At 47.7% G+C, this 9,924-nt stretch overlaps 1 protein-coding gene across 4 annotated transcripts in view; it reads right to left on the reverse strand.

The window, feature by feature from the left end:
- Window positions 1–1,352: 1,352 nt before the first annotated feature.
- The window catches only part of LOC119116699 (transcription factor IIIB 90 kDa subunit-like), a 21,953-nt gene continuing 13,381 nt past the window's right edge, over window positions 1,353–9,924 (reverse strand). For 3 of the 4 annotated variants that reach the window (XM_037242346.1, XM_037242347.1, XM_037242345.1), the window contains exons 10-19: window positions 9,806–9,845; window positions 9,654–9,746; window positions 9,075–9,380; window positions 7,165–7,226; window positions 6,939–7,020; window positions 6,767–6,825; window positions 6,179–6,435; window positions 3,707–3,758; window positions 2,114–2,270; window positions 1,353–1,986 (exon numbers count right to left, since the gene is read on the reverse strand). In XM_037242346.1, coding sequence (XP_037098241.1) covers window positions 1,949–1,986; window positions 2,114–2,270; window positions 3,707–3,758; window positions 6,179–6,435; window positions 6,767–6,825; window positions 6,939–7,020; window positions 7,165–7,226; window positions 9,075–9,380; window positions 9,654–9,746; window positions 9,806–9,845 — 1,146 coding nt within the window. In that variant the 3' untranslated portion in view covers window positions 1,353–1,948. The remainder of the gene's footprint in view (window positions 1,987–2,113; window positions 2,271–3,706; window positions 3,759–6,178; window positions 6,436–6,766; window positions 6,826–6,938; window positions 7,021–7,164; window positions 7,227–9,074; window positions 9,381–9,653; window positions 9,747–9,805; window positions 9,846–9,924) is intronic. The other variant, XM_037242348.1, reaches the window with a different exon arrangement.

Here is a 9,924-nt window from a genome sequence, read left to right on the forward strand (position 1 = left end):
AAATATTGCCTTAACATAAAATATTAGGATGGTTTTGCATCGGAAGCGGAATAAGTTAGTGGGACATAACTGAGTGCACCACTGAGACTTGCCCGTGCAAAGAAAGAAAGAAAGAAAGAAAGAAAGTCTGTCAATTTTGTCCCGCTTGGGCTGGATGTCACGGCAAGGAGCAGAAAAGCAAAAAAAATAAGTTCACCTCAAAATTCCCAGTTTTCTTGAGAGCAGCACAGGCTCCGATTGATGAGGCGGCCTTTTCACACACTTGGTTCAGCACTCGACATGCTTTAAAATGAACCTTTTCCAAATTTGCTTGAATGCAGCACAATTGCGCTCAACTAACGTTTTGGGGGGCATTAAAAAAGGGACATTTCCTGCGTTTAAAGGTCAACGAATTTGATTTTGCTCCCACGCACAACACAGCTCAACTTATTTGTGCAAGACAAACAACAGCACACATCAACACAGACGCAGGTGGGCGTCAGTCAGCTCGGGCCCGCCTGTAATTAAATTGGCTCTGCCACCTGCGCCGCACCAACCCGTTGGACTGCAGGTAATTATGGCTCTGTGCCGACACACACAAACACGGGCACACATACACGTGCAGAGACGCGCAGCTGGATATGAAGGCTGTAAATATAATACATCACAAATAAATTAAATCACACCACGTTGCCCGTTGTCAGCAGGAAGTGGAATCAAGATAGATCCATTTGGGATTCAAAAAGGGATCTTTTTGCACACCACACACTGAAGTGGTGCAAAACACCTCAGCTTTGAATACATATTGACTGTGTGTGTGTATATTAATTACATTATATTACATTACATTATATATTACATTATATTATCCATCCATCCATCCATCCATTTTCTATATATTGTATTATTATTATATATTATACAACCCCAAATTTCATCATTAGATATGCATCCTTTCAAGAATAAAAATGCGCTTTGCATGCTTGGGAAAAATTTATTAATCTAGATGGATTTTGTGCCATACTGACATGTTCAACAGTTTACTTCCTGTTTGCTGGACACGTTCTTATGGTTGGAACACATGAAAGGTGACAAGCCACATTATGTGATATCATGTGACACATGACTTGATGTCACATGAACAGCACGTGCGACAAGGCCAAAATGACATTAAGCGATATCATCTGACTTTTTTTTTCTTTTTCATTCAATGTTTTACCAGGTAAGCCAATTGAGAACACTTTCTCATTTACAATGGCAACCTGGAGGCAAGGTGTGTGAAGTGTCTTGCCCAAGGACACAACGACATGTGACTGTGACAGAGCTGGGATCGAACGACCCGCTCTACTGCCTGAGCCACAGCCGTCACAATTGAGACGTCATGAAATGTGAGATCATGTGACGTCGTATGCTGTCCACATGTGATATCACTACGCCACCATCACCTTAGCGACACCCTCAGTGGCCACTTTTGTAAAATTCAAAAAAGCAAACAAAAACAAAAATGCTCCCTCACTGGAAGCCATCTTTGAAAGTGTCCAGAAAAAAAATAACTTCCGCACCAGTAATATTCTTCATTCAAAGAATGGCCGCTGTCGCCGCAGCAGAAGCGTGCCAGCTAACGTTAATAAATAAATGAAAAGAAACTCATGCTTTTGTTTCCCTTGAGGTGAAAACCAACAAGCTTGAAGAGCTCTGGAGACTTGACGCTTTTCACGCACTGAAGCCACTTCCTGTCCAAACAGGAAGTACAAACATTTCTTGAGTACTTGCTTGCATGGTGAAGTTTTTCCACACGTCATTGCGGCGACTTTGTTCCAAACGAGACGTGTGTCGCCGGTGCCATCTTAGCTGCCCAACGACAGATGTGTGACCCTTCTCCGCGGAATCCGCCATCTTGTTCTGGTGAAGGCTGCGTCCCTTCAAGTATGCAAAGCGGTGCGACGTCGAAGGACAAAACTAGCCGCCGCTAGAAGCCGTCGTCGTAATCATCGCAGCCGTAATTTGCTGGGTAAAAACAACGTCACCAAATGTAAACGGCCGTTGCATACTTTTGGGATAGAAGCAGAGGACTTGTGGCTTACTAAAAAATTAACGTGCTAGCAGCGCTAAGCAACGGCAACCTCCCACTGACCTTGACTGCCCATCAGCTCTATGACGCTTACGCAGGCGTCCTCTTCATCGTCCTCGTCCTCCTCGCCCGCCGGGTCGTCGTAGGCCACCGGGCCGCTCTCCACCAACACGGACGGTGGCGCCGGCGCCGCCGCGGCCACGGGGGCTGCGCGGGAGGGCTGAGCAAAGAGGGAAATATTGCCACCTCTTTTTTCAGTGACACAAGTCAAACAAGGACAAAGCCAGTTTTGAATTGGCAACATCAAATTCATACGAGTCGAACCACAAAAAAGTCTCAAGGCGAAAGTTAGCAATTTCGGTTTTGATTTTAGGCTCGCATTTTCAGAGGATATGTGAATGAATATGTAAATATGTAATGTAGCAAGTTGACCTTTGCAAGATGAAATTTGGTCTGCTGCGAGTAGAGCTACCAAAAAAGGCCTCAAGACCCCTTCCTTTGTTGTGCCTTCCCGGTTGTCTTTCCTTCCTGGCTGCCTGCTGGCTCAAACAAATGGGCTGAGCCCCGCATGCAGTTTCTTTTGCTATCAGGCTACGCTAAAATGAGTTACAGATGCAAAAACACACGGGAAGTGCTTCTATGGACTCCCAGGACTGAGTTCTCCAAAAGTGTCAGGAATTAGGCTGTACCATTTTTATCCCCTATCAAACCCACAGACAGTATGTTTGCTCGGATGATGGTAGAGTCTAATTCCTGGGAAAGAGCCAGTGAGTGGGCAGAGTGCACTCATCCCATCGCATCTAATCTGCAAGATTACATAAGAGGGCAGCAGCCTGGGCCAATCATGACGGACAATTGCTTCCTGTTCCCAAGGGGGGGGGCTGGTTGCTAGGTAACGAGGCTTGTTGACCCCAGCACTTCTGCTGGCACGTGATTAAGCAAAACCAGAATGGAAAACGCAGGAAGCAAGCAAGAGCGGCGCACAGTCAAAGAAAGAAATCGTCATGAGGTCGCTTGTGGTCATGACAGCCGCCATCTTGTCCAAAATGACTTGAGTCCCACAGGAGACACACACAGACACACACACAGACACACACACAGACACACACACGCGCACACACACACACACACACACACACACACACACACACACACACACACACACACACACACACACACACACACCACACACACACACACACACACACACACACACACACACACACACACCCAATGCTTGAAAGGCGCGTCCATCAGAAGGGCTGAGAGTTAAAACGCAGCATGAAAAAAAAGTGCTGCCGAGGACATTTTTGACTTGAAGGGATTTGGAAGGAGAAAGAAGGGGAGAATGTGTGTGCGCGTGTGGGGGGGGGCAACCTGGGGTACATTCGGGGGGGCTTGTCGAAGGGCAGAGAGTCGAGTAGGACTCTTTGGCATTCTCCCCTCAGTAACTCAAATGAAGCCACGACAAATCATCTGCGAGGCCTATCTGGTTGTCATGGTAACAAAAGCCGTACACTCCGAGACAGAACCGTCCCCCGAAACCGAGGCATCGCTGCCGACTGGAAGCGTGAGGTCACCGGTGACCCTTTTTAAAACACCCAGGAAGGCGTTGATGCCGGTGAGGTTGCGGACAAAGGCAGACGCAAATCTCACCTGCTGTACAGCCATCTTCTTGCCAGGTCGCCCGCTCACAAATGGCTGTAACCTGACAATAAAAAACAAAGACAAACCTCAAAAAGTTTTTCCTCCACTAATGGGAACAAAATGCAACTTTTCACCCGGACTTTGTGTTGGTTAGTACGAATATTGGGGCCAGCCGCCACCAGCGGGGGGCTTTTTAATAATATGCCAATCATGTCGCTTTTGTTTAGGCGGTTGCGAGCGCTGGGGGTCAAAGGTCAAAAGTCGGCAGGTCTCCGTGGCGACCGACTAGAAGAGGAGCCGCGGGTAGCCGCCGCCACCGCTGCCGCATAAATCATGCGAACACTGACAACAAGTATGTGGCGCTCTCACAGACGCGCCGCTGCCGTTGCTCATCTCACTCGGAATGATTTCGTGCAGATCGAAGAGGCCGATAAAGGTTAAAAAAATAATTGACATGCCTTATAAGTGTTCACGATGCACTGCAGCACTTTTTTTTTTTTTTATTCAGATTCAATGTGATCAACCTTCAAGTGACCTGAAACTAGCTGCTAAGCTAGCAGTGAGGCCTCAGCGGAGGTCTGTGCTCTCCCGCGTGCCGCTATTCACCAGTCAAAAGGTGTACCTAATGATGTGACCATTTCCACTGGCTTTTAACTCCGCCCACCGCTAACCGCTCTGGCGTCAAACTATCGGTAGCTGCCGGCATTAGCGGTACGGCGCTAATCAGCTTAGCGCCAAATGAAACGCCACCTGAGCCGCCGCCTGAGCCGCTGCCCTAGCTGCCACCCTAGCCGTCACCTGAGCCGCCCAGGTGATTGACGACTGACAGGAGTTTAGCCGCCAGATTGGGCGTGCGTGTGTTTAAGGGGCAGAGGACAGGCGAGAAAGGAAAGAGCAAAGACTGCGGCGTAAGTATGAAGAAAAAAAAAAAGGGAAAATTAATCTGCGTGAGGGAGGCTTGCGCTTAAGGGACAAAGGAAGTGGAATCTAAATCCCCGTTCTAACTAAGACAGCTTTTCCAGTCTCGCTATTTTGTATAAAAGGTATCGACGGAGGTGCGACCTTTTCAACTTCCCCCAGTCAGAAGATGAAAAATGTCCAGGTCAGCGATGATGTTGCCACGCCCTTCTCATGTGTTTCTGGAAAACAGTTGTGGGGAAAAGCTGAGTTCTCCTAATTCTTTCCTTTCAATACAACAATCCTTGGAAGTGCTTCCAGTCACAACCGCATTTGACACTACGTCGGTGCAACTGACACCCGCCGCCGGCCCACGCCATTTCACGTCTCCCACCAACCATCCAGGGGGTGTCGGTGGCAAATATCCGCCGGCTAAAGTGCTGAGCTGCCAGTTTTTCCACAGTGGAAAACCAACACAGACTCTCGCCGGAAAACAAACCCCGTCAGGAATTCTCTTTCTTCTTCTCTCTTTCGGGAAAAAAAAATATGAGAAGGAAGATGGGAGCAGGAGAACACCACTTGAGGGCAATTAGGCGCAATTTCTGGAGCCTGCTTCTTCCCAGTGAGGATGGGGGGGAAGTGGGGGGGGGCGTGTTTGGCAAAGGCAGGAGCTGCTTTCATATTGCAACAATTCCGCAGAGGACTTCCAACCTAAGCAGCCCACTTGGCGCATTTGATGCTCCTCCACTGTCAAACTTGGAGACAACTTGACTGACGCACAGCCACCAGTAGATGGCCTCGATGCCGCATTTTAGAAACGGGAGCAGCACAAAAGTTTCTCGTCTTGGCAAAAGGGAAACATTTATTTTTCATTTGGTCTGACTGATCTCGTTAACAACGACACATTAGGAAGAGCCCCCCCAAAAAGTGCAACGAGAATCCACGAGGAGGGTGTCAAAGTGGGGGATGAGCACGCTGTTGAACGGGGAGCCCCACAATGTGGCCTCCTCAGCAACAAGGCACAATGGCTGCACTGTCAGCAGAGGCGCATCGTCGCTCTCGCTCAAAGGCCACTCTTCTGCCCCCCAACCGCGTGCCTTCTTTTGGGGGCTTTTTCCCAGGCTGCAAATGGTTAGCCCGAGAGATGACAGCCACGTTGTTGTTGTCCCGCTTTCGTATTCTGCTAACGAGCCTCGGTTTTTCAAAATCAATGTTATGAGCAACTGAGCTTAGTTAGAATTGTGTTGGCACACTGCTAGCAGTCTTGCTCGTACTGCTGTTAGCATTACTGTTAGCACCATAGCATTATTTTACAAGTACTGCTACACTTGACAGATGAAGGTGTTTTGAGAGATCCCAAAAACTATCCAGACCACACAGCAACTCGGCCTCGTGACAGTAGCATAAGGTTAGCATTTTGAGCTAATAGCAGCATACTACAAGTTGTATAGACAAAAAGCGTGTTTATGTTTATGCCATGACAGTAGAAAGACGTTTTGTCTTTAGATTTATTTCTCATTGAAGTGATTATGCAGTCAGCTGCATCGTTTCATCGCAAGCATAGAAACGCTTGTGCCCACAAACCTTTTCCCCAGCGAGCTGAGCGGTGTGCTGAGGTTGAGCGAGGCCCGTCCCGGCCTTTGATAACGTCCGTTCAGCCCGGTCATGCCGGTTTCAAGACCCCGGGGGGACTTGGGAGCGGGGCCGGCTGCGTTCTTGATGTTGAGGTCCTTGAGCACATCGTAGTTGATCTTGCTGGAGATCTTCTTCTGCTCCAGCATTTTCTCGATGGCCTCATCAGCCGTGTCGGCTCGGATGGCCACCCGCTTCGCCGTCACTCGCTGTTCGGGAAACAACACGGGATGATGTGGTCACGGAACCAGGGAAATCCAAAACTCATGTAACCAGCTAACAATCAAAGTTAACATTAGAGTTTAACGTAAACTAACCTTAGAGTCTATTATGGCAGCTCACATTGGAAGCTATCACCTTAGCTCAAACATAGGTAACGTTGGATGCTAACATTGGATTCCAATGTTGAAGCTAACTTTGGAAGCTTACATGTCCTCCTGAGATCTAAATTTAGCAGTAATAATAGAAGCCAACTTCAGAAGCTAACTTTCAAATTGACATTGTTACAAAGCTCACTTTAAAGGAAAGAAGAGTTGGTACCTTCTTCTTTTCCTTGTAGATGCCCAACTCCTTCTCCTTGGCAATCTTGGCCTCCTTTTCTACAAACAAAAGTCAAATTTTGGCCAAAAAAACCAAAATAATGCTGCCATGCTATGATGAAGATGAAGAGAAGAAGAAGAAGAACATGAAGATGATGATGAAGAAGAAGAACCTTTCTGTTCTTTGAGGTAGTCTGAGTTCTCAGCCATCCAGAGAGCTGTCTTGACCTTGATCTCCTTTTCACTCAGCAGGTACTGCAAACCAAAATTATCTTTTTTTTTTTGGTTGGTTATTTTCACTCACAATCACAACTGAAATTGAAGGTCTTGAGGAGGCCAACACATTGTCATCTGGTGAAGTGATCACACAAAATCATTTGGTGCCAAGCGGCTATGTACCAGCTCGATCTCGCTATCATCGATGCCGCTCAGGTCCAGCTCGCCGCCTTCGGCAGAAGTTTCTGTCGCACAAACAAACAGAAGCAACACAGTTTGTGAAGCTTCTTGGTTAAAAAAAAAAAAAAAAACGCCTGAAAACTAAAATCTGGTGCACTGGGGTGAGCGCTCGTTATCTGGTGGGCACAGCCCTCCAAGAAGTTCCTGTGCGTTAAGCGCCGGCTGATAAGAAGGAGGCAGCAGTAGCTGATAAGACTCGGGGGAGGTCAATTAGCCTGGCGCTAGTCGCACGCGGCTTGCTAATTTCATTGCACCCATGAAAAAAAGAGAGAGCTTCTCTTTCTCCCCAAATTTCTTTTGTCTTTGTTTTTTTATTCTACTCTCTTGGCAGACGTCCCCTTTGATGACCTCATTACGTCTACCAAAACGCTGAATGGGCAACAACAAAAAAAAGTTGATTTCATGCTTTCCACATTTTCTTTCATCTTTTGTTTTTATGGCTAACCTGTCAACTTTGCATGTTTGTGTGGACAACTTTTTTCACTGATGTCTTTTTTTCCCTTTGAAAAGCTCAAATAAGTCCTGCAGCTGATCGCGCTGACTCTTCTGAGAGGCTACGCCATGCATATTTCATGATATGATGGCCAGTAGTTGACCTGTTTTGCTACAATTCTCAAGCAAAAGCAAAAGATTTGTCAACCTGCTCATGAGATCAGACCTTGAAATGGATTTTTTTAAACATCAGTTCTGCTCTGCAGACATGCACTCGTGTTATCATTGGGTGGCCAAAATGAAGAAGAAAGCAGGTGCTGGAGTGGGAAATCTTCCCTGCTCATGTGTGGGGCCAGCAGCCCCCCCAACCCCCGACCCCCCCCCTCACGCACACACAAGCATCCAGCTGGGCAATAAATAGAGTGGCAGATTCTCGCTGACACGGGCGAGCCAGAGCCAACCCATTAAAACGCGACCCGCTCGACCTTGGAGGAGGTTCCGCCGAGTGAACACCCACTCAACCACCTGCTCCACCCTCCATACCCCCCCCCCCCCATGTGGACTCAAAGGGGGAACTGAGTACCCCCCCAACCCCCTCCGGGCTTGATGGAGTTCACTTGTTTATGCAGACAGTTCGGAGTCAATACGATATTGTCAGCATGCTACTCTGGCTAGCGGCTAAGTGCTAGCAAAGTTAGACCCGACTTGTCATGGTTTGGCCATTCACATTCAAGTTAGGAGTCAATACGGTATTGTCAGCATGCTACTCCGGCTAGCGGCTAAGTGCTAACAAAGTTAGACCAGAGTTGGTTTGTCATGGTTTGGCCATTCACATTCAAGACAAGAGGTTCAGGGGGGTGGAGGGGATGCCCCCGCCTGACCACATGTCACATGGGTGCGACGAATAATGATGACTGTCATGATTAATTCAAGGGGCCGCCAAAGTGCTTTGAGAGATTTAACACAAGCTGCAAATATTCGCTGAAGAGGCGCTCACATTTCTAGTCCAATTTGATTTCGCCAAATAGCGTCGGAATGACGTGACATCATTGACAGAGTCAGCCGAGGTCGGATTCAGGCTGCTTGACGTGAATTGTTACGTGCCTGACGTGTTCTTCTGGTCCACACCGTTAGAGTTAGCATGATCTCATTGACACCAAAAAGGGGGTGTGGGGGTCCACTGGGAGGAAAAATGGGGACATTAGGGGCTTAATTGGAGGCCGTTTAGGGCTGCCCCTGCACTGCCAGACAGGAAGTGCATCAAGAGTCAATATTTATGGAGGTGACTCACAGGGAATCAAACCCACGGCTCTGCACTGCCAGCTCAAAAAGTCCTTCCACAACAGGAACACTTGCAACCTATGCTAACATACTAACACATAATTTTCGAAGAGGCCAGGCTCCCTCGGCTCCCTCCTTACCGTCATCTTGCTCCTCTTTGGCACAAGAGTTGTTGAGGCCGAGCGAAGCAGCGGTGGGCAGGCTGGCTCCCAAGATGGACGCCAGCGTAGGTCCTTTCCTCTTGGGCTCCTGCCGGTGCGGGTCTTCAGATGCGCCCCCGATCTGCTCCAACTCGATGAGCTTCTCCAGGGTGAGCTCGGCCAAATCTTTGCCAAAGTGTTTGGCCACCGCCTCCAGAACGTCCTCGTCCTCCTCCGTCTCTTTTTGGTCCTCTTCCTCCGGCTCAGGGGACGCGCCCAGGGCCTCGTTCACGTGCTGCTGAAAGTCTATGTCCCAAATTTTAATATGCACATTCGCAATGGATTGGATTTAGTCAGGAAGCCCCCCCACCAAAAAAATCATAAGGTCTGCATGATTTCACACTTAATGCTAAAATTAAGAGCTTGAAAATTAAATGTTTTTTTTTAAATAAAAGCTTAGCTTTTTATTTTACAATACAAAAATGTATGAAAAATATCCCTCGACAGAATTAACTAACTTAAAAAACATTGAACCACATTTTCTTTTTATGACAAACATAAACAAAGGCAAACGTTGACCTTGTTTGGTGTAGGCGGCGTAAATTCCTTTGAGTTTGGGTCGGCTGCTTTCCAGCTCTGACTCGATTTGGTCCTGGTAGCTTTCGATCTCTCCTGTAACATTTCTTGATTGGCCCATTTTGTCTACTGACTTGACTTTGCATTGGATGTACCTTCAATGTCGTCCATCTTCTTGGTGAGCTCCGCCTCTAGCTGAAACAACAACAACGCGTTCTTCATGTGTGCGCCGCCAAACCAGTTGAACCAAAAAATAAAAATGACTGGCTACAAA

Source organism: Syngnathus acus, chromosome 22 (genome assembly GCF_901709675.1).
Source record: "Syngnathus acus chromosome 22, fSynAcu1.2, whole genome shotgun sequence".
NCBI classification, from domain to species: domain Eukaryota; kingdom Metazoa; phylum Chordata; class Actinopteri; order Syngnathiformes; family Syngnathidae; genus Syngnathus; species Syngnathus acus.